Here is a 24,049-nt window from a genome sequence, read left to right as displayed (position 1 = left end):
TTCCAGCTGAAATTGAGCAGGGCCTTACCACCAGCACACTCATCGAATGCAATTGAACCAAAGACGACAATCGGTAGCGACTTATGGCTTATCTTCAGAGTTATTACTTTTATCCCCAATGTAAAGCCTAGGTTGCAAGTTCTCAATCTGCACGCCGATTACTACGGGATGGCTCAGCAAGACTTGTTTCAGGTTTGGGCACTCGCGACAATCGGAGCAAACGCGTTGTCACATGTCTTTCGCCGATACAATCCAAAGAGTGGTACGTGGATACAAATTTGTAGCGGCTGCCAACATGGGAATGTGTCTTGCTTTAAGCATACTTATATTTATACAGACTGTGTGCATGTGTGCATAGATATATACAGTACATATGTGTGCATAATTTGTATATACAGAATTTTTTTACACAAAGCGCGATTTAGGGGTGCGATACGTGTGATATAAAGGTACGTGCAGACCACGTACCCCACCAGTGCAAACTACAGAAACTATCGAACGAGGTGCAGGTTTTTTTCTAATGAATGGAATAGCATTTATATCGCGCTCTATAGTGTAAGGAGAGGTTTCAGCTAAACGCATTTTCAGTGATATATCGCTCTGTGATGATGACTGAAAGCTGCTAAGCACTGAAATTAAACGGCCTTACATATAAAATACAGATGAAAGGTATACTATGCTGCTGGAGCAAATAAAAGAGAACGATACGATTATGAAAATGGAATACAGTATCAAAGAAACAAACACAAAACGACATAACGTAGAACATTTACACAAAATCTTTGGATGGTGGAGATGGGCGCGTTGTGCCCTTCAACCTGCGAGCGGTAAGCGTGCTATACTACGTACACCTCTTGAATGTGCAGGAACCATGACTGCACCAGGCCCTGAGGCTGTACCTAGAAGCACCCTGGGTCTGAATGTATGAATGTATGTATGTGCACCTCCCACGTGTAACTCTTGTGCATGATCAGGAACTTGACATTAAATGTCATAGTAATTGTGATAATCACGATCATCATAAAATTAAGTCGTAATTGCGATGATCATAATCGTCAATCATCACATCATTGCTGTTTTATAATACTTTTAAAATCGCACCTCTTTAAGATGGTGGCATCAACACGCATTGTTTCAATTAATCACTCGAGCGTTCACAAATAATGCATGAACCAACAAGTAAGAGACAATGGCACTGGTGACTGCTGGCGGATGCAGTAAAAAGTGCTGAAAAAGCATGTCGTGAATGTGTGAATTTGTCAATAAATTGAGCATTTCTAGAATTTCTCTACATGAGTTGCGATTAAGTTTCACAATACGGAGAGCCCAGTGCGTTTGGACATAGACATCTGTGAAAATAACTTCATAGTTCATCGGATTCCTCCAGTCTAAAGATTCTGGTTCTGAATGTCAGCATGGCACAAGGCGTTGCTCGCACAAGCTGCTTTCATTACTCGAAATCATCTCACATTGCTTGGTCTCACCGGTGGGCCATTCCTCAGCCTTGATTAGGACCCAATTAAAGAACCGAGAATGCCAGATGCCTCCAAAAGGGACTCGTGATACTGGGGTGTAGCATATATTTTCAGGAAGATGAGATTTTATTTTTACATCTAACTTAACACTTGTGAAACAACGTACGTTCACTAATACTGCGTTGGTAGCCGTGAATTGAAATATCCTATACGGTGCAGGGCCAGAAACAATCGTCTCAACATGTGGGAGGCTTGTGTCAAGCAGTGAGCATAGGCAGAATTGCTGCTGCTGCAGGCATAGTGGCTGTGTATGACATGAGGTGTGGGTGCCCCTGCAAGGAGGGAGGGAGAGGAGATGAGAGAGGGAGCAAGGACGAGAGAAGGTCGTAGCAGAGTCCATCTCCTGCCTTCCCACCCATGCAGACTGCATTCACTGGATTCCGCCGTACTTGGGGTTCACCACTGTGGTGACCGCACTCTTGTAGATTGGGTTCTCTCCCTGCAGAGGGCACACGCGCGTGCACACACACACGCGCACAGGCATTTGTATCAGGCGTATGTGTGGGATCACAAGGCATGTAACAATTCATCGATTAAGATCGACTCTTTTACTCATACGCACATAAAATTGTGCATGTAACAATGCGTTGGTGATTTATGCAGATGTTGCTTTTAGGATAATGTAATGAATGAGACAAAGCATAAACAATCATCCCATTGAATCACTACCATGATTCGTAACCAATGAACAAGTCCCAATGCCATCAACATCTCTATCGAGATCACACTGGCACTTTTTCTTCCACATGATTTTTTTTTACTGTTTCACACAGCATCTTGAGACGTGGTCACATTTGGACGCTATGTAAACCCGAATCGTGATTTTAAGGCTATGAAACAGAATGAGAGCTGCTGCTGCTGCTTTAACAAGAACGGCATCGCGCATCATCATTCCAGACCAGAGGCGTAGCTAGGATATTTTGCGCCCGGGGACGAACTATAAAATTGGCGCCCCCCCCGTTTAATCACATTTTCCTATTACATCGAATAAGGAATAACAATTTAAATTTTAATGAAACATTGTATTTAAAGAAGCAAATTTATAGAAATTATATTACATGGCTCACTCAGTCACTGTCGTAGACTGGTTGATATAGTCTACGAAAGATTATTTTTTCTTGATTTCACTGTCGCAAACTGGTCAATCACGTAATCAAAATCTGTTTTTTCCAATGTTTCTCTTTCAACGCTAAGAAGAGCAAGATCGCTGAGACGATCTTGTCCCTTTGAAGCATGCAAATACGACAAAATAAGTTTCAATTTGCTGAACGACCGCTCACAGCTTGCAATTGAAACTGCTATTGTTATAACATTTGCAGTGAAATTCGCAAATTCGGAAATATGTCGTCTCCATAAAACACAATAAACCAAGAAGATCCAAAGGAGTTTCTGGTAGAACTTCGTTCCGGTTACTGAGCAGCATTTTGCAATCTCCAATTTCTGTGAAAAGTTCGTGGCCATTGATGTCGGTGTCATAGAAATTTCCAAAATCTGTGCAATTTCCAGCAGAAATCCAAAATTTGTGTTCAGGTCTTTTAGTCGTAAAAACCGTGTTGACATCTCCCGTTGAAGTCGATAAAATACGCTCTTCATAACGCGCACAATTTCTTCTTCTGCTGAAAGTCCTGCATCTCTTGCCAGTTCTCCTGGCATCTTCCGACGTCGCCTAATTCTTCTGTCCACATCGATCCCCCAGGCTGTGTATCTTGTTTTGGCGTTTTCTACAGCAACTTGGCTCAAATCATCACGAAGCTTGACAAATGCATGCTCCAAAGATTCAAGATCAGTTGCTGCTTCCTTGAAATTCATAGTAGGATCCTGTAAGCGCTTCTGAACACGATCAATTTTTCCAAGAATGACATTCCAGAAATGTAATAAAACTATGAAGTTAAAATTTAATACGCATGCCTGTAACTGTTCTGCATCACTTCTGGTTTCAGGCGTCATAGTTACGTCCTCCGATAATTTGTCTAGCAGCCCTACTAGTTCATCCAGTCCTTCATAGATAGCTGTAACAGCTTCTGATCGTGCACTCCAGCGTGTTTCAGACTCCCGCTTTACTGTGATGGGCACAGCTTTTTTTAACTCTTCCCAACGAATTGTTGAACGAGAGAAAAACAAATATATACTTTCAACTGTTCCAAAAAATGTGACGATAAGTGGATCCTGTTTAGCTGAGTGTACTCCTGCTAAGTTTAAGCTGTGGTTGTCACAGTTGACAAACAATGCTCTGTGATTGTTGTCACATATTCGTTGTTGAAGGCCGGATATATGCCCAGTCATCACAGCAGCATTGTCATAGCATTGTGCCCGACAGTCGGCTAGAGGTATGTTGTCAGATTTCAGTCTCTCGACGATGACTCTTTCTAGACTTGATGCATCTTTTGCATGTATCTCGATATAACCAAAACATGATTCTTTGATAGTTACTTTTTTAGTTTGAAAAACCACATCCACAAATCTTATGACCTGAGAAAGCTGTTCCCGATGTCCTATATCAGGAGTTGAGTCAAGTAAGATACCGTAGTACTTGTTTTTCCTGATATCACTCAACAATTGGTTCTTTACAGTCGACGCAAGTATGTGGATCAATTCATTCTGGATTTCCGGTGACAAATAAGAAACTGATCCCGGATTTTCTCCTGCGTGCTGTACGTGTTTTGCTAACAATGGGTCATACTGAGTAACGAGTTTGATCAGCGCGAGAAAGTTTCCAACATTTTTATCCTCATCCACATTCAAATTTTCCTCATGGCCACGTAGTGCCAAATTTTGTGAAACCAGAAACTTAATACAGGTGAGTATTCAAATATAAGGTACGAGCGACGTACACGTATAAGTGAGCCTTGTAGTAAATGCTGCTAAATGAAGGCCACGCTAGTGACTAAGGCTGAAAGACTGCGCCTGTCTGTTGTTTGGGACGTTCTTCCATGTAAGTTCTTAATAGGCGCGCGTACCAAAATGTAATTACATGACATGTACGCTGTGTGTGGCGGGATATATAAACTTTTAGGTTGAGGTGTAGATTTGTGCAGTAGTTTCAGGCTGCCGTGCCCGCCGCAATAAGTTATAATGTAACGTTGTAAGCCTCATTTTGGCGCCCCTTTACCTTTGCGCCCGGGGACATATGTACCCCCCTGCCCCCCCTAGCTACGCCTCTGTTCCAGACACTTCCCCCAGATGTCATCGCCAGGATGTTGGGTGGCGACCTCTTGCTATCCACTTTGGCTACTCGTCCCGTGCAACCACTCCAATCTATCGACGGCCCGGGCAGTATTGAGTGAGAAATGAAGGGCCAACTCGAATCTATCGACGGCCCGGGCAGTACTAAGTGAGGAATGAAGCGCTGGTACCGTGTCCCACTTGGCAGTGAGCTTCTCCTTCTCGAACTTGGCGAACTCGCGCCGGTCATGGATGGATGTCAGCAGCTTCCAGATGAGCAGCAGCGCGAGGCCAATGAGAACTATGCCGGCCACAACGCCCGCGATGATCGCCAGCACGTTGGGCTCCGCGGGGCACTCTGAACAGAGGCAGAGCATGGGTAGAGGTCAAATAATGAAACACTTTGACGTCATCCGTGCTCTGTTGACTTTCACTTCTGAAAGTGACTCCTGAAAGTTCGTTCTTCACTATAAAAGCTTAAAACGTATGTGGGACAAAGCCATGGCCGTCTGGGCACGGAACGCATAAAGAGGGGTTTGATGTGGGTACTATAATGTTATGCCACTCTTTAAAGAGCTGTAGGCAACACAGCCCTCCCGAGAGAATCATCCTGCGAGAAGGCCGAGGTGATTTACATGATTGCTCTCTGCTCTGGAATGAAACGAAAATGTTTGAACACATACGGGAGAATTCCTTTAACTCCTAAAATCACATTAAAACCATGCATGAGATGGTGGTAATCTGCGTTAAATTTATATCATTGTCCCTTCTCGCTGGTGCCCATCCCAGCGGCGAGGTGCGTGCAAAAGTCACGACCCCCTGCCCACCCCCCCTCCCCAGCTCACCTCTCTTCTCCTGCACCTCGACAGACGCGTTGCTGCCAGAGCCAGTGAACGTGAAGAAGAACCAACAGTCGTCATCGTCCTTCTGCTTGCAGTGCACGATCTGCTGCACGGCGCCCGGCTGCGTCAGCTCGGGCACAACGCGCACCTGCAAACGTACGCACACACGCACGCACACATACAAGGGCATGCACGTGCACACACGCACAAGCGCAAGAGACAAATATTCACCATGTAGCCATAGACACTTCGGGCAAGTGCTGCGCTAGCGAGCACCGTGATGATGCTTACACACCACAGGGACCAGTTGTGTTATTATTCGTTACTGATGTTAGACGTGGCTGGGTATAAAATCCCAGGTCAAATTGTGTATTTCTCCTTAACCCAGAGCAAATGTTTTTGCCTCTGTCTAAATAATAGGAATCTTTTGAGAGCAAAAATATGGATTCAAGTGGATCACGTGAAGGTATGGATCCTATGTTTGGTGTTGTTTAGGAAGTGCTTTTCCAAGCGTCACCTTCAGGCCACACTCTTCGCACGTTTCCTTGCGAGGCCCGTTAGCGAATGCGGCGCACTGCACGCAGTCTCTGCACACGCAGGGTTGCACAGAGGTAGAGGTGGGGGCGGTACAATGGGGGGGGGGGCAGCTGTCATTTGCCGGCGGTAGTGGTGCTCGCCTACTGAGGGGCACTCAGCAAAAGTTATTTTTGGGGACCCCAGTTTAAATTCATATAATCCTCATGATATGACAGAAGAGATGAAGACAATAGATATACATTAAGTTAGATGGGTGAATAGATATGTTGACAAGATAGATATATTCATATATATTTGTGTTTGTATATATTCGAAACTTCACGTGGCCTAAAAGTGCACATAGCCTGGCACAGCACCGTGGTGATGTCACCGCAACTTAGTGGCGAATGGTGGCTGCTGTTGTATAAATTAAAAGGCGAACTGGAACCTACCAATTGTGATTTGAAGCTTTCGTGACATAACTGCAGGAATACTCTTTGGTTCTTTCGGTAATTTCACGTAATATTAAAAAATACTTTTTTTAAAACACGCTTTAATTAAATGTACTGTACTCGTAACGGCAATACTCCACAACTTCAAAAAGTGGCCCCGAAGCTTGCCATAACGTAAGGGACCGTGGTGATTTACAGCCAACGTCAGTTGAGCGTGGACAATTAGACCCAAGCCGAAACATAACATATAAAATAGATGGTTTAATTTTTTTTTATTTTAATGATAGAATATAGTATTGTCATTAGTATATGACATAAGTATACTAAGTTTGCAGTCGATAGCACATTGGGAAGTGGGTTAAAATTGAGTTACAAGATTTGAGGATACGACAACAACAGAGTGAGTTAATAAAAAGCGTGTAAAAAGATTGTTTAAATTTTTTTTAATGATAGAATATAGTATTGTCATCAGTAAGACCTAAGTATATGAAGTTTGCAGTCGATACCACATTGGGAAGTGGGTTAAAATTGAGTTACAATATTTGAGGATACGACAACAGACACAGTGAGTTAAATAAAAGCGTGTAAAAATAATAGGGCACGACGTTTCGATCGCAACGCAAGCAATCGACAATCGACGATTGCTTGCGTTGCGATCGAAACGTTGTGATCTATTGTTTATTATTTTTTCTACCTACATGACTTTACCGAAAGAACCAAAGAGTATGGAACCTAACAATGATACATCGACAAACCGTGATATATCAACTTCACACGAAATCTGAATCTTGCTCGGGGCCAAGTGGGGCCAGGTGTGGGATTAATGACGTGCTCGCCGCGTGTGTGACACGTCGGTCGGTACACAATTCAAACGGTATGACCGCGTCACGTGCACGCGGCTCGACCCGTTCATCAAATGCAACATCAGCGGCCCTGCCCAACAACAACCAAGCACCACCTGAGTCTTGGTTGTGCCAGTAGGGGAAAAAACAAGGTATCCTCACTTGTGCTCCTCGCACGCCTCTGGGCAGGTGGGGCACAGCTCACAGGTTGCGCCCTGGTAGCGTGGCTCTGAGCACCGGCACTTGCCGCACTCGCACACACCACGCCCGTTGCAGATCTGACCTCCACGGCCCTCGCAGCCGTGTGTGCCGAGCGCGCAGTCGCACGCGTTCCCCGTGAAGTTGGGGAAGCACACGCAGTGGCCGCAGTCACAGATACCATTACCTGCCGCCCCACAACCACACACAACCGCCACACAACAATATTAAGTGTGTCACGCAATGGATTGGGGTTTATATAAAAAACTAAAAAATTTAAATACTTTTTTTTAAACACGCTTTAATGAAATGTACTGTCCGAGCTGCCCCTGCCCCTTTCCCCCATCGCCCCTCCCCTCCTTCCACATCCCCCGCCCCTCGGCGTGGCTCCCGAGGCTTGCCATAACGTAAGGGACCGTGGTGATTTACATCCAACGTGAGTTGAGCGTGGACAATTAGGGCCGTAAAAAAGATCGTTTAAAAATACATATTTTTATTTTTAATGATAGAATATAGTATTGTCATGAGTATGACATACCTATACCAAGTTTGCAGTCGAAACGACATTGGGAAGACGTTTGAAATTGAGTTACAAGATTTGAGGATACGACAACAGACGGAGTGAGTTGAATAAAAGCGTGTAATAATAAAAAAATATTGTGGCCATCCCAACATTCACTCTGCCTCTCGTGGGGAGGCCTTTTTCTGGCAATCGTTTGACAAAATGGGTGGGATTTATTTGATTTATTGTTAAATCGATAAAGCAAGTGACCATCTGCTTCATCCCAAAAATATTTAAAATATTTATATTTTAATCCCAACAGTTTGAGAATCTTCTTTACCAATGTTTTCCAGCAACATTTGCCTAAGTAAGCAAACATTGCTCCAGTTTAAAATATTCGACCTGTCCCCAGACTCAGGCTTACTACCTTCCTTTATTCCACTGCCTATGACCGACCGCCTCTCAATACAAAATACATTTGCTCAATTTCCCTACAGCCTTGAAATTACGTCGCATTTGCACGAATTGTAACATCACAACGAGACCAAATGCCGAGGCTCCAAATTCGCATCCTACATACCGCTTCCTCCTATTCCACGGAGCACGACAAAACGGGTCACGGATGGCCACACGCGCCGATACAAACGCACACGTTGTAAGCAAAACACGCCCTCGTCGCACAGGCCTCACCGCCGCAGATCTTCCCGGCGGCCCGGTCGCAAGAGAAGTCGTCGCACTCGCACAGGTTGCCGAAGACGTGCTCGTTGGCGTTGTCGCGCTTGTGGCACACACACTCGCCGCACACACAGTCACCGCGCCCGCTGCACACCACCGACGAAGAGTTGTCACGCTTGCATGTCGCCTGAATGTCCTCCGAGTTCACCTCGTCTTTGCTGCACTCGCACAGCCGTCCGATGCGACCCTCGTTGCACCTGCAGACCACAAGGGGTGGACGAGTTGTGAACTTGTTTCACGTCGAGTAGGCCATCGTGGTCAATGTCATTAATGCCACCACAGCTGATCGCCATTGCTTCCTTCCTTTGGCTCGAATGGTTGTCGTAAGGTTACCACCCGACTTTCAAGGATTGCTCTAACGTTCTCATCACCACCTCCATCTGGAACGAAGTCTTCGCCTCAATGTGTAGTTGATACCTTCCTCAAGAAATGCTCAAAAATATTAACGTCACAACCATCTAGATTTACTTATACCCCTTGGTCATCACTCCAATGCCTGTCTTGGTAGTCTTCCCCCCTCCATCCTGAATACTTGCATGCCATCCACAACCTCATCTTCCTCATGACATCTACTACACTGTGATAACGTGTCTTGTATTATCAATCTGAAAGATTCCATAAGGTTCAGAACACTGTCCACATATACCTGTATTGAAAGATCCAATGCTTATTTTCTAGTGGCTTTGTTAAAGTCCAACTCTCTGTCTCTTATTTTAAGTCATTACTCCTGCAGTAAATATACATCTCTTCACCTGACAGTTGAGCTCTGCTTTTCCAAAATGGCATAAGTACTAAATTCCCATTGGGCAATAATAATTGGACACTAATCACAATCACAATATTTAGACAATGCAATACAACGAAATTTGTCGTTATACATTGTATAAAGGCTAAGAGGATAATTAGTCGTCCCGCCCTTTAACTATGTAATCACTGCTGGTGGAAATCTCATCCACTAGAGGGAGCACTAGAGAGTTCTAGGGCAGTGTTTCTCAAAACGTGGTCCCCGGAACCACCGGTGGTGCGCGACGGTCCTCCAGGTGGTCCGCCGGGCTGTGATGCAAATACAGGTTGATCCGAAAATAATGACAATGTTAACGTTCATACATTTTGTTTTGGACATTAATGAATATTTTATTTATGGTATTAAATTTGTATTAAAGTTCGGTAAACTACCCTGATTAAATTACCCTCTGATCTCTAAATACCCCCCCTCCCCCCCACCTTAAAACCTTTTTAGCTGCATTTAAAAATAACGTTTTTTTATGTTCCGGTAATATGAATAATTTTGTATGACTGGTATTGAGAGAGAGAGAAGTGAATGTGTTTTGTCAGTGGCAGTTGGGGGGCTGTGTGGTCCTTGGAAATGTTTGCATCAACTGAGTGGTCTGCATGCCTACCAAATTTTAGAAACACTGCTCGAGGGAACATTTCTAGGGCAGTGCTCCAGTCTTTGTGGACATGCGGCCTCACTTTCGATCCTCAACAAATTTTGCGGGACTGAGTCGTCAAAAAAAACATTTCGTGAACAATACTGGACATCTGAAACAGTGCCGCGGGCCACTTCCCACGGTGGACATGCAGTGTTCCATGGACGACAGGTTAGATAGATTCAATAGATTTTTTATATTTGCAGGAAGGGCCCAGTGAGCTGCTAGGCTCTATTTCGTGAGTGTCCTGCTACAGTACAGATGTTATACAGTACAGATGCTCGTGACACAAGTGTAGTAACGTAGACTGCGATACACAACAGCGAGGATTGGTACGTGCGCTGCACACGTTACAGGAATAAGGAATTGGTGTAAAATGCAAAAAGAACATGACATCATTGTTTTACGAACAAAAACGAAGAAACCAAAAGCATTTCATGTAAATCACTGCTCTAGAGAGGGTGTTTTGGCCTCCCCTTCCACGCGAGCCAGAAGTCTTAGAAAAGAGGTGGGGGTGTGAGGCACACATTACCCCACCACCACGACCCCACCCATCGACTAAAGAGAGGTGTAATCATTTACACCGCTGGCCATCTAAACGCTTGCGCAAACCTGCGCACTCGCGCACGCACAGCCTCACCGGCAAGCGCCGCACTCAAGTCGTCCGTTGCCCTGGCTGCACTCGGGGCTGTCGGCTGTTCCGAGCGAGTGGCACGCGCACTCGCACACGAATTGCAGCGTCACCTCCACCTTCTCGTTAAAGCCGAGCGGGCGGATGGTGAGGCGCGCGTCCTCGCCCTCGTTCGGGCACCGCGTCGCCGTCACGCTGATGCTGAACGTCACCTGGTGGTCGGAGGGAGGGACACGGGGTTGGGAAGAAGGGCAAGGGATGGAGAGAGGTATGGAATCAGCAGGGGAGGGGTGGGAGGGAGGTGAAGGGAAGGTAGAGACATTATAAACAAGGCATGGAATGATGCGTCGATTCACCCATGGCAAATTATTATTACGCTTATGATACAAGCATCAAACGATGCTAATTAAAAACAATCATTTAGAATGCTGTTGGGCTCATGGGGCTAGGAGCACTGAACATAACCAGGAAGTAAACATGAGACGAAAATAATCTTGATATACTTGGGTCTTTCGGTAAAGTCACGTAGATAGATATTCTTAGGTTTTTTCGGTAAAGTCACATAGGTAAAAACATTAAAAAGTTAAATCAAATAAAAATAAAAATCACGACGTTTCGGAGGCAACACAAGCTTCCGTCTTCAGGTGGTACCGTCACAGCCACGACAGCTGTATCAAGTAAATGAGAGATTGCAGGAGTTACCACTGCGTTTATATAATGGTTGGAGAAGGTGGTGGGGCAAGGGCCGCATACTTATTATTAAAATGGTAAGGTGAGGCTTGAGACTAAGAATAGACTGCATAACAAAGGCTGAGCCTTTGTTATGCTGAGCCTTTGTTATGGAGAGGTGCGGTTTGTGACTCAACCTGTAACAAGAAGACCACCACTAAACATGGTAAAACAGTAATGGTTGTCTGTCAAATAAGATTGGCAAATAAGTGTAGTTAAATCTTTTTTGCATGGTTAATCACATCTTTCCAATGATTACTCAGTTTGTAACCGTCATCACGGTTGAAATTATGTCTGTGTTTGTATATTTGTATGGCTTCGTGTACAAACCTTTGATGGTAGCCAGGAGGTTTGCAGAGAACCTTGGTCTCGGAAAATACAATTTCATGAGAGCCCACCGAGTTGTAGCAATGATCGGCAACGGCCGAAGAATCAGTTCTGCCGTATTTCAGATCTGACTTGTGCTCGCGGACACGATCAGAAACATGACGTTTCGTTTCTCCAATGTAGCAATCACCACAAATGCAACTCAATTTGTAGACTCCAGGATACTGTAAGTCAGGAACGACATCCTTCACAGATGGAATCAAATCACGGATTTTATGCACTGTACTGAATCGGACTTGGATCTTATGTTTGTTTAGAATTTTGGAGATCTTTTTGGTCACGCCTGCTATGTATGGCAACGTGATAGTTTTGGTGTTGCCTCCGAAACGTCGTGATTTTTATTTTTATTTTATTTTATTTAACTTTTTTATGTTTTTACCTACGTGACTTTACCGAAAAAACCTAAGAATATGAATCATTGCAGTCACGAAAGCTTCAAATCTAGAATCACGTAGATAGGTTCAAAGAAAATAACAAAAAATAACAAATTAACTACGACGTTTCGATCGCAACACAAGCGTTCGTCATCCGGAAGAAAAAAGAGGGGGACAGCTGCTGAGGCAGACTGTTTTAAAGGTTTAAAATGGGTGTAGCCCATAAACGAAGTGGGCGGGGCTAGTGATGTTAATGTGAGAAATTAGCATGTAAATGTAACATCGGAGGGCGACCTCCAAGTCGAGGGCACAGAAGTGGCTGTGTTAATGTGAGAGATTATCATGTTCATGGACAACCGCAGAGCAGCAACGTCGAGCTCGGTGACCGAGGTGGCTTTTTTAGTGTGGGAAATTTAACCTGTTAATGTAAAATCAGAGAGCCGAAAATATGAATTCCTGCAGTCACAAAAGCTTTAAATCAAGATTTAATCTTTTCTTTAATCAACTAAAATAATACTCAAATTGTGCAATTGGTGCCGTGTAATGAAATGAAGAAATTATCTTTCGGAATCCTTGCAGAGCAGTGCATCACCTCATGTTAGGGAACGGCCTCTTGAAGATGATGTCACAGCAACTTGAGGTCCCTGCAATTGAGTCTGACTCACACTAGGTGGTGCTGCACCTCTTGGTAGAGGCGCTCATATCACGTGGCAATCAGATTGCAACGAGTTTAGCTGTTAGAGCTGGAATAGGTCAAATTGGGACTGCGACCAGCAAACTCGCTGGTGAGCAAGGTCACTCTAAAGAATGTGCCACTATCCTGGTCTTTTGAGTTCTCACCTGATTTCACAAATAATCTTGGCACTTGAACCCAGTTCAATCACAGGTTGCCGAAACCCAAGATTCAACGCTCTAACATTGCCAACTTTAACGGGCTCTCTCCAGCAGCACTCGCCTCCCCCCCTGCCTCGACCGTTAGAATGAAGCGGTGAGCTGACTCTCGTTTCGTTCCGAGAATGAAAATGGAGCGACTCTGCAGCGAGACGCTCGCTCACTTGCCCGCCCTGACCTCGTCGCCGATCTGGATGTTGGAGCAGGCGCGGCCACCGTCGCCCGTGCGCGTCTCGCCGTGCTTGCAGTGCGCCGTGTAGGCCACGTGCACTCCCTCCGGCACCTTCGTGTTCTCCAGGATCACCTCCGACGACAGCGCCTGTTCTCGCGCACGCGTCACCGCATGCACTGCTGTGAGCCTGTGCAGGTCTTTTTTTCGATTGTTCTCATCATAGCCTTGGTCTCGTAGACGACAACCTATGGAACTGTAGTCGAGTCTGAGTCGGTGAGATTCATTTAGTAATTCGCTTAGTCTAGCCGACTCAAGCATTAAAAAGATGTAGTCTACTTTCAGTTATTAAATGTTGGTGTGAGGTGCGTCCAATATTTGCCCAAGATATTGGGTATTGACTTGCCCCTTCATTCCTCTGGGGTTGATAAAATCACTAGTATTTTGTGGGGAAGTAGTCAACAGTGGTTTTCCTATGAAGAGACTCGCCCCCACCACAGGTATGTGGAATTAAAATTTCCACCACTGGCTCATGACTGTAAGCACAAGAACAGCATGGCCCCAATGTTCATTTGAGCAGGAAATTCATTAGGCTATTTTAAATATTATAAGGTCAGCCAATCAGCGCATTCAGTCATTGTTTTCAGTGTGCAGCTGTCACTATCAATGTTACCAAATGTTCTTGGTCTTTATCTTCATTCACATTTTTTATTTTCATCTCAATACAGTCAGTCATGCTTGGGTATTTGGTGGATAGTCATCATCATCGTCAAACTTTTAAATTTTGGTGCATACATTGTCGTTGACTAATATCAAAATATTAATTAAACATTGCTATTTTTACAACCAATTTCGCACACGCGCACACATACAAGAGTGCATGTCCACTGACACGTATACATACATGCAAAGATGCGCACATGTACACGCACACACACTCGCACATGCATGCACACATGCGTACACGCCAATACACATGTATTTCCCACAGCTTAGCAAACAAAGTGTTGGTTCTTACATTTACACGAACGTGTGTGTGTTTGAGTGAGTGACCACACACGGATGGTGCGGCAGTTCCTACATTGTAGGCGTCGATGATGAGCTGGATCACATTGGACGAGTTGGAAGAGAGCACGCCTACTGCTGACTTGGGGATCAACTCACTCAGGCTCTGCTCAGTGACACAAACAGAAGATCACATGACTCATGGAGCCAGACGTCGCGTGACTCAGCGCAAATGTCACAGACTCACAGTCTCCACTTACCCGAACACTGCCTTAAAAGTATACATGGTACCAGTGATGTGTTGCATAATAACAAAAACCTGAAGTGTAGGGTAAGGGAAAAAATATATTCTATACTTTGTTCAAACAAAATTGTGGGTTTCTCTAAATTGTATTTTAATCTTTCCTCCAAATGTTTCCTAATTCTTTTTTTTTGCTCCTGGAATAATGAGATGAAGAAGGCATTCGTATCTCTCACAGAGCAGTGCAACCCTCTTTGTAAAACAACATTCCATAGCTGGAATGTATCCAAATTAAGCGTAATACCCAATATATTGTAACCGGGCTGTGGGCACCAACTCATGAGACTTGGTCTAATAGCAGGTGGCTATATGGATAAAACCCAGAATATTTGGAGTGCCAGTTGAACCCTTTGACCTCTGAGCTACCTGGCCGCCTAAGCATGTGGATTTCTGAGCATAATCTAGGTTGTTGTGGAGGAGTAAGCTGTGTGTGTGTGTGTGCGATCGCTTGCCCTGTAGACGTCGTGGAACTCATTGTTGACAGCAAAGATCGGTTGGATGTTTTTGTCCCCCAGCTTCTGCACCAGCTGCGCAACGGACGGGTAATCCTAAAGGGAAACGGAGGGAATGCAGACAGGGGTAGCCGAGGAGGCAAGGAGAACAATGATTCGATTCACCGATCAAAATCGATTATTGTGTTAAAAATACACGAGTCAAATCGTGCTCGTGTAATTCGATTGATATTCCTATCATTGTCCTTGTTGCGAATCTTGTTAATGATTTTGTAAAGCACATTGAGATGCTCGAAAGCAACAAGTGGTCAATATCCTATCATATTTTATTTATTGATCCATCTCTACCAGACCTGGGGTCAATTATAATTCCCAAACAGAGCAGCATGTGAGCTCAAATTACAATAACGTTGTGGTTGTAATTAATTATAATTGATACGATTATATTTGTATTTGACCGTAGGTGAGGTTAGCCCACCATGATCGGGTATTAGTATTAGAGATTGTGGGGCTGATGAAAGCAAGCGACTTGCATTCATATTATGAACAATGCTTGGTCTACAGAGCGCATAACTATGGGGAGTCATGTGACCTCTGCATATGGTAACCTGTTTAGAAGTTGACATAAAGTTACTCGCTAGGGGGTGCAGTGATCAAATCCAGATTGAGAATCTTCTCCTTGTTAAAACAGGAAACGGTGCAGAAATGTATCTTAGTCTTAAATGGTTTCAGGCAGTGGGAAGCATAATGGCAGGGCTTAGTTTCTCAATTATATTTTCCGGGTCTCTGGTAGAATGCAGTAGGCACATAACTAGTAGCCATACTAGATGCGGTGTGCCAGGTGCTGGAATCAAACCGTGGATAACGGTGTCTGAGTGCAAACGACTTACGTAGACATCGCTCTTCGTGTAGCCGCCCTCCCTGTCCAGGTGGCAGTGCCCGTCATTGGGTATGACAATGCCACCCAGTTTCCCGTCGCCCGCAAAGTGGAACCCGGCATCCGTGGAGAACACGAGCAGGCGCGTCACGTTGCGCCAGCGGATGTTGTCCTGCCAGGTGCACAGAGAAGTAACGTGGCAAAACGATAAAAGGTGCAAAGCGAGTCACAGATTGCGACGCAATGTGTAGATTCGCGCAACGCACAATGCAAGATGTCGTGCACAACGCAGAATGGGACCCCATAGTGTGGAACTCTCTGCCCCTCTTCAACTTCTTTTACCTTGCTGATCTCGTCAAGGAGCATAACCAATCATGCAAACTCTGAACATCTTCGCGGCGAACAAAGATGGTCACTGCAACGCGCTTACAGATGTACTTCTGCAACCACCTGGAATGCTCTTCCTTTAAATATTAGGAAGCCACTGGAGCTATGCACTTTCCAATCAAGATTAAAAACTAATTTCTTTAGAACTGCTTTTTGTGTTTAGTTTGTCATCCTTTCTCCCGCACCTCCGATTAGCACGGTTGGCTACGTACGATGCAAAATGTGTTTACATACGTACAAGTGAAGACTCAAGGCCCTTCTTTTTTCTCCTGCCCATGACCGACTGCTGCCCCCCCCCCCGTGTATCTATCTATATATCTATCTTCTATCTATCTATCTTCTATCTATCTTTTTTATTTTTTTTTATATATAAAAGTTAAAAATTGTGGGTTTGTGGGTTTGCGTGTGGGTTTGTGTGTGGTCGCTCGCTTGGCTAGTTGCCACGCCGTAAGCCCCGCGGTCAGCAAGCGCTATTCCTTTTTCACATCCGTCAACTTTAGTTTAATTAGCGATTTAGTGCGATTTTTGTGCGCTTCACTATTATTTACTTATTTATGACGCGTGCACGACCATACCAACTCACGCGCCTTTGGTGGGGGGAACGGCCCTTGCCAAGTCACACGCCTTCGGTGGGAGTGAGGGGGACATTTTCTTTCGCGTTAAAAATGCTATAAAAATACACTAAACGCTCACGTTAATTCTTCACTGTGTCACGTCCCCCCCCACCTCGATGCGTGCAGTTACTAATATATACAGTCGCTAGATGCTAGCACTATAGGTAGTAGGTCTTTTATTTATTTATCACGCGCGCACGGCCATACCAACTCAAGCGCCTTTGGTAGGGGGGGGGGGACATTTTCTTTCGCGTTAAAAATGCTATTAAAATCTTCACTGTGTGATGTCTCCCCCACCCCGATGCGTGCAGTTATTACTACTATACAGTCGCTAGATGTAGCAGGTACCACCACAGTCAGTATGCACTGCTATAATCATAGCAGGTACCACCACAGTATGCACTGCTGTAATCATAGCAGGTACCACCACAGTCAGTACGCACCGCTGTTACATTTTCAGAGTAGTTTTGAAATATTTTTAAGACCGGGGCAACGCCGGGTACTTCCTGCTAGTATCTTCTAAATAACCGTGGAAACGCACCTCGCACGCGGCGACCTGCATCATGGCGTCCAGACCACCCTCGGGAGAGTCGAGGTTCCCCGAGATCTTCTGGAGACTCACGAGCTCGTTGAACAGGCTGCCATTGCTCGTGAGCGGAAGCACATTGCGGTAGCTGAAGGGGCTGGTGCACACCTCCTCGCGGGTGCCGCACGGGTTGCGCAGCTTGGCGGGCGTTGTGCTGATGAAGGGCATCACCGTCTTGTCCACAAAGGAACCGAACCCTGGTACGACAGTGACAAGCGCCAGCGGTGATTGGCCGTGCGTGCAGATGCTCGGATGATTGTGAATGGTACCGGGCGCGAGGCGGCCGTGTGGCTCAGGGGGTCTGACCACTTGAGCTCACACGACTGACAAACCCTGGTGATCGAATCTGGGGTGTCAGGTGCCTGTCATTAAACGGGGGTTCAAATGTGTGACAGGTTGATGGTCTAAGCAGAAAATAACCATTGAATTAAACTGTGCCTTTTCACTTATTCCAGTTTTGAGAATTAAATGTTGCTTTAACTTACAAACAGCAATCATCCATAATAGAGGGTTTTGGGTTAGATTAATAGAGGGTTTTGGGTTTCGGTTAAGATCGCGATCCCACCCAAACCATCTATTATGGATAATATTGGTCGCGAAAGCCTACATGTGAAAGAGCAATCAATTATTGCCAGAAATATAAAAAAAATGTGTAAAAGCCCAGTTTAAAGAGGAATATTGAAGTGATTAAAAATATTGTTGTGACATCGTTATCCAGGGCCACCGTTTGAAACAGGGTGGTGCACTGCTTGTTGCAAAAGACATATCGTAATCGTGAAGATTTAAATGTTGATGAGTGTTGTAGCAAATTGATTTCCGTTTTACATTAATGACGGTCGTATATTGAAGTGCTTGTCATTGTGTCTTAGTGACACTTTGGAGCCTCTAATGTGAAATGAATCTTATATCCCGACGATTATTTAAATAAATAATTTGCATTACACAATTTAAAAAAATTACTGCAACAGCACGAATCACAACAAGCGGTATTCAACAGGGGTCGAACAATTCACCACCGTGATTTGATAAATTGTCACAATTCAGGATCACTATTCAACTCAAGGCTTGATACATTTTCATACACATTGCGGTGAACGGTTGTGCCTGTACAGGAGTGATGTGAACGCAAAACATAAAATATATACATCTGGGAAAGAAATACAAACATTGATTCCTTGTCATGCGATTCAATGCAAGTTTTGCGAGCATTAATATTTCATTCATTAATATTTCATATTAGTCGATGCATTGGTCCATCCCTAATATGCAAAGGCTACTTGCTTGGTGTGGCATGCACGTTCATGATACATTGTTGGTAGCGTTTCAGGAATTTATTTAATTTATTACACCATTTAATAAAAAAAAATGTATCTCTAAATTGTTGCGTAATTGTGTGTCTTTCTGTTTTGATTGAAACAAATGACAGGCTTCATCTCACAGTTATTTTAGCTTTAGGCATTTCATTAATTAAATAACCTGCAGCTGTGCGATCGGAAGCGGAAAAGAGAAACCTGACACCTCTTGTTTAAAAATACACAACAATTACCGCTGCTGACAGACGATTAGGGGAGGAGGAACGTGAGATTCTGGCAACTGCTCAATCGTGTACTTTATGGCTTTTGGAAGACGCCCTTTGCTCCTGATCCCGTGCATGTCTGACGAGTTTGCAACTCACTTCTTGTTATTGGAGCAGTGGGAGGTGATAAAATGAGATTATTTTTGTAATTATTGCAGTTGCTGACCACAGGTCCAAAAAAGCCACAATTCAATGGGGCAAGCAGCTACATTAAAAAAAAGTATTTTTCAACAACAACAAAGTCAATGGCCCCAGCGTATTCAATGTCCCCTACAGAGAACTCATGCTCCGAACGGCCAGATCTTGAGCAGATATCGCTGGTCAGAGTATTTTCTGACAACCTCAACTGGCCCTCCAGATAGGGAGTGGTCCCTTCGGGACGTCTATAGCAGAAGACAGTGGTACGTCTAGTTGTAGACAACAGCAGTTAGGTAAAGTGCAGAGAACGCTGGCTCAAGCACTCTCTGGGAACATCAAGCAGACATCCACACACGGCTTAGCCCCTCCAGGACGTCTGTTATACCAGAAGGGCGATCGCGCTCTCCCTGGCTGGTATCAAAGACAAGACACATTGTGCTTCACACCTCCCCTTCTATACGTGGTTGTGTCAAACATCCTACTCGTGCGATTGTGCTGCAGAGATTTAAAAAGCGCATGGCATGAACGTGGACGCAAGGACCGGTAGTTACATTCGCCCCGTCCTGCCTGGGCTCCTCGCTAATTACAGGACGCCATCATAATTTGATTTATTTACGGCTCGTTTTGTACAAAGAGGCATTGCTGTTGTGTGAGATGCGACATGACCGTTGTTGCGGGGGGGGGGGCTTGATTTCACATCACTTCAGTGGGAAACCGTAACCTGCTGCAGACTAACGGTCTTGAAACTAAAACATCGTTCGTGTTGTTCCAAGCGTGCTTATTAATCGTGGCGCGGCTGCGTGCGCAACAGGCACTGTTTACAGTCCCTCCCCTCTAGGATATCGCCTGCGGGGAGATGGGGGGGTGATGCATTTTAGCTCTTAATACATCAAATTCAGATTCATTCAGGAATAGTAATGTGCAAGTGTGGCACTGCTCAATGTTTCATATATATATTTTCCGTGCTACAAATCCGGCAACCCGAGTTCGATTTCCCCCTCATGACCAATACGAGTGCCGAAGAACTGAACTGGTCCTGCGCCTCCCCTAGGTCGACTCAGCCTTAAACGTTGAGTACCCGCTGCTGTGTGTAAACATCAGCAACGGGGAGACAAAGGCGGCCAGATGGGATTCTGGCCACCCACTGCCTCGTAGGCTGTACCATCTTTAAGAAGGTGCTCACTAACCGCTTATTAATGGCACAAGTCTATAAGGGGGAGTGGGGAATCTTTGTAAGTGAGGTCGGGGGGTGGGCTCCGTGCTCACCGATGCGGAAGTCGCTGGTCACGTCCTTCATCCTGCGCTGCAGCTCCGTGCCGAGCTTCTTCACGTTCTCTAGGTCGTCCTTCATGGAGTAAGACAGGTCCATCAGGTAGTAGAGATCGATGGGGTAGTCCTCTGCACGGCGGAACGTCACGTTGAACACCTGCGGCTCACCTGCACGCGGTTAGGCGATGTCATTCGTCAAGAGAAAGTCGACGCATGTTCGCGCGCGTCTTAGACCACTTACCACACTTGAGAATGTTTTGGAACAGCAGCTATGAAGAAGGTTACAATGCGATATACTGTAATGTTTATATTTTATAAAGCAATAGAGCTGTGTTTGGTTCACTGCACTATGATCCCTGCGGAAAGCGGACCTTAGATCGATTCCCATCTACGGCTAACATTAGTGGCAAGTCCTGTACCTGAACCTGTAGTGCCTCCCAACCCACCTAAAAAACCAGCACCATCTGAATTGTTGATTATGCTGCCTCGCCCACCCCCTCTTCGCACAGCTTCACAAGGCTGCATTGATAAGGGTGGTGAAGTATGGTCAAACAACCTCCAATCCAGTATTGGATTGTCAAATTTGTGTTATCATTAGTCATAGCTATTAAAGCATCTCAATACAATGTGAGAACATAAACACACCATTGGAACCTCATTTGCCAGTAAAAAATATGATAATTGTTTTTTTACCCTTCTATCTGGCAACAAAACTGACACCTTTTTTACAAGGAGTCATGTTTGCATAGACCACACTATCTGCAGTCATCGGTTTTGTCGTGTGACCTCGAGCTGTGCAGCGGTGTTGATGCACTAATTCATTGCCATTGCAGCACGTTTACATGCATAATGACAATAGCGCCTGCATGCGGCATGAGGGGACTAGTGGCCACAGGAGTTAATGTCAGGGAGGTCAACCGACAGTACGAATGCACTAATCCCCTCACACCGCATGCAGGCTCTATTTTCATTACACATGTTTTGGCACGCAGCGTCATTTATGTGCTGTGAAGACGAGCCGTCGCCCGAAACTTCGCCTATCATATAAGTGTATTTTTCCTTTCATGGAAGTGCAATTGACGAATTCGTTTGTGTTAAATGTGCTTGTGAGCCACTGTAACGCTTCCTCACTAAATTATCTGCACCTAGGCTGGCCGCATTTTCAACAGACCAAGCCCTGACAAGCTTCTCAGTCAGCCTAGGTCATGGGTCGGCAATCTGCGGCTCCAGAGCCGCATGGGTCTCTTTAAGGGCTGCTTTGTGACATTATTTATTAAGGACCGTCTCGTATTTACACGCATTAATGGCCCTTGAAACGTTTTTTTATTACCGAATTCGAAAAAATGTCTCTTCTTGTTAGTTTGGTTTTGCCGACCCCTGGCCTAGGTCTACCAAAACTCTGCAGTGCATAGAGCGATGAGGAGGACGAGTAGTGTGGGTAGGTGGGTGTGTGTGGGAGTGTATGGTGTGTGGGGGGGGAGGTCAGACGTCTCACCCACACCGAGAGCGCGTGCGAGGGCGTGGGTGGCAAGTGTGGCTGCAGTGCGCAGGGCTACGCACCCGACCGCAGGCGCAGCGTGAGTCTCTGCGGGGCGACCTGCGTGATGTGGTCGGGCGATAGCTTTTGCCCACGCTCGCTGAGCGGGCGGTCGAGCAGCAGCGCCTGGCTGCCCCGGGGATTCTCCGTGTGCTCCGCGCCACAGCCCCGCTCGCGCAGGTTCTCCACGTAGTCGCAGCGTGCCGAGTTGGGCTCCCCGACCTCAGTGAAGTTCTGAGCGGTGGGTGGTGGGGTGGGCATGACGTGTGAGGATATGGCTTGTGAGTTCGTGGGGTTGGTCGGTCAGCAGGGTTTGGGGTCGAGATGTTAACTACCTCGCCTGGTCTGCAGGAGGTCATGGGTTCGATCGCAACCCTCATGATGCTTATATATCTGAAGTTTGCATGTTGTCTCCTTGGATTTCTTGCCAGGTCCTCCGGTGTATCCCTCCACATTGAGAATCAACATGCGTTTAAGAGTATTTGGCTGCTTTAAATTTCCACGTAATAAGCCATTTGTTTGAGCGATCATTTATGGCCATGTCACTTCTGAAAAAGAGCTATATAGCTCAGTGGGCCTTATGTGGTAATATAAAAAATTGCTTAGTTTTGTGGTTTAGCTAAAGCCAGTGGGGTAGCGTGGTTACTGGACCCGAGTGCAAGGAATGAAATTGGGAGGCCCCCTGCCCAAGTGCCCTCCTTTGTAGCCTGGTGCCTGGGCCCCTTTGACCCATGGACCCCTGGTACAGTTGCACCGCCTGTACACTGGATGCCTACGCCACTACTTAAGGTGCGGGAGGAACAAATGTAGGTGGATCGGCATGTGTATTTCGAGTATTTCTATGTGTATCTGTGCATGTAGGTATATATGTCTGTGTATGTACGTCTGCGTGTGTTTATATGCGTCTTATGTGTATTTCTACGTGTGTATGTTCGTGCGTGTGCATGTGTGCAAGTAGGTGTGTGTGGTAGTGCAGTCGTAAGCGCTCTCTAAGACCAATCTGGTGACCCGAGTTCGATTCCTGCTCACGGCCAACATCAGTGACAATTATCTGAACCAGTCCTGGGCCTCCCCAAGGTCGACTCAGCCTCAAATGAGTACCTGGTGCAGTTGTGTAAACATCAGCAAATGGGGAGACAAAGGCGGCCAGACAGGATTTTGGCCACCCACTCCATCGTGTGCTGTGCCGGCGTTCATAGGTGTTCGTGAACAGCACTTTCCCCAAAAGTACGTTAAGGCTATACGGGGAATCTTTGTCCTTGTCTGTAAGTCTTCTATGTCTAGACGAGAATGTATTTACATGTCTGTGTGCGTGTGTGTGCGTTATGAGCCTCTACTTAACAGATTTTGTGCACCAGCTGCAGCGGCTCCCTGTCTGGATGCATTCACCGCATGACTTCGCGTTGGCCAAAAGGCACTCATTTCGCAATTCTGCAACAACATATACATACATACATGAACGCGCACACACACATACACACAGGACACAGAGCGACATTCTTCAATTACCCTTAGAATCTATCATGGAATGTGCTGTTTCGAGCACCTATTTCATGTGCGACACTGCACATGAGGGGTGATGGGGCCCAACGTAACACCTGGCCACCTTCGTCTCCCCAGTGCTATGTGTTATCCACAACCAGCACACAGGGTACTAATTTTGGGCTGAGTACACCGAGCGTGATGGCCAGTTGGGGAGAAGTTTGGTAAAAAAAACACTGAAGGCAGACATGGCGTGGCCTTCATCCAGCAGTGTATTGACAAAGGGCTATGAGTTTAACATTGCTTTAATAGTCTGAGCCTAGACTAGATATTTCACTTGTCGGCACCACCTGGGGTGGTATAAATGTCGTGGTTCCGATTTCTTTATGCGATCAATAACAGTCATTAATGTGATAACATATGCATTGTG

At 45.5% G+C, this 24,049-nt stretch overlaps 1 protein-coding gene across 1 annotated transcript in view; it reads right to left on the bottom strand.

Annotated features, from left to right (window-relative positions):
- Positions 1–1,078: 1,078 nt before the first annotated feature.
- LOC144718811 (integrin beta-1-like) overlaps positions 1,079–24,049 on the bottom strand; it is a 55,858-nt gene continuing 32,887 nt past the window's right edge. Inside the window, exons 3-17 of the mRNA XM_078594366.1 lie at positions 23,480–23,568; positions 22,161–22,371; positions 20,598–20,768; positions 17,573–17,814; positions 16,044–16,202; positions 15,154–15,249; positions 14,477–14,566; positions 13,405–13,545; positions 10,855–11,057; positions 8,740–8,981; positions 7,512–7,734; positions 6,057–6,126; positions 5,543–5,687; positions 4,889–5,055; positions 1,079–1,974 (exon numbers count right to left, since the gene is read on the bottom strand). Of these exons, the coding sequence (XP_078450492.1) occupies positions 1,906–1,974; positions 4,889–5,055; positions 5,543–5,687; positions 6,057–6,126; positions 7,512–7,734; positions 8,740–8,981; positions 10,855–11,057; positions 13,405–13,545; positions 14,477–14,566; positions 15,154–15,249; positions 16,044–16,202; positions 17,573–17,814; positions 20,598–20,768; positions 22,161–22,371; positions 23,480–23,568 (2,318 nt within the window). The 3' untranslated portion in view covers positions 1,079–1,905. The remainder of the gene's footprint in view (positions 1,975–4,888; positions 5,056–5,542; positions 5,688–6,056; positions 6,127–7,511; positions 7,735–8,739; positions 8,982–10,854; positions 11,058–13,404; positions 13,546–14,476; positions 14,567–15,153; positions 15,250–16,043; positions 16,203–17,572; positions 17,815–20,597; positions 20,769–22,160; positions 22,372–23,479; positions 23,569–24,049) is intronic.

Source organism: Lampetra planeri, chromosome 1 (genome assembly GCF_965212315.1).
Source record: "Lampetra planeri chromosome 1, kcLamPlan1.2.h2, whole genome shotgun sequence".
NCBI lineage: Eukaryota > Metazoa > Chordata > Hyperoartia > Petromyzontiformes > Petromyzontidae > Lampetra > Lampetra planeri.
Note: the sequence above shows the minus strand (reverse complement) of the source record. Positions and strands in the feature narration are given on the sequence as shown.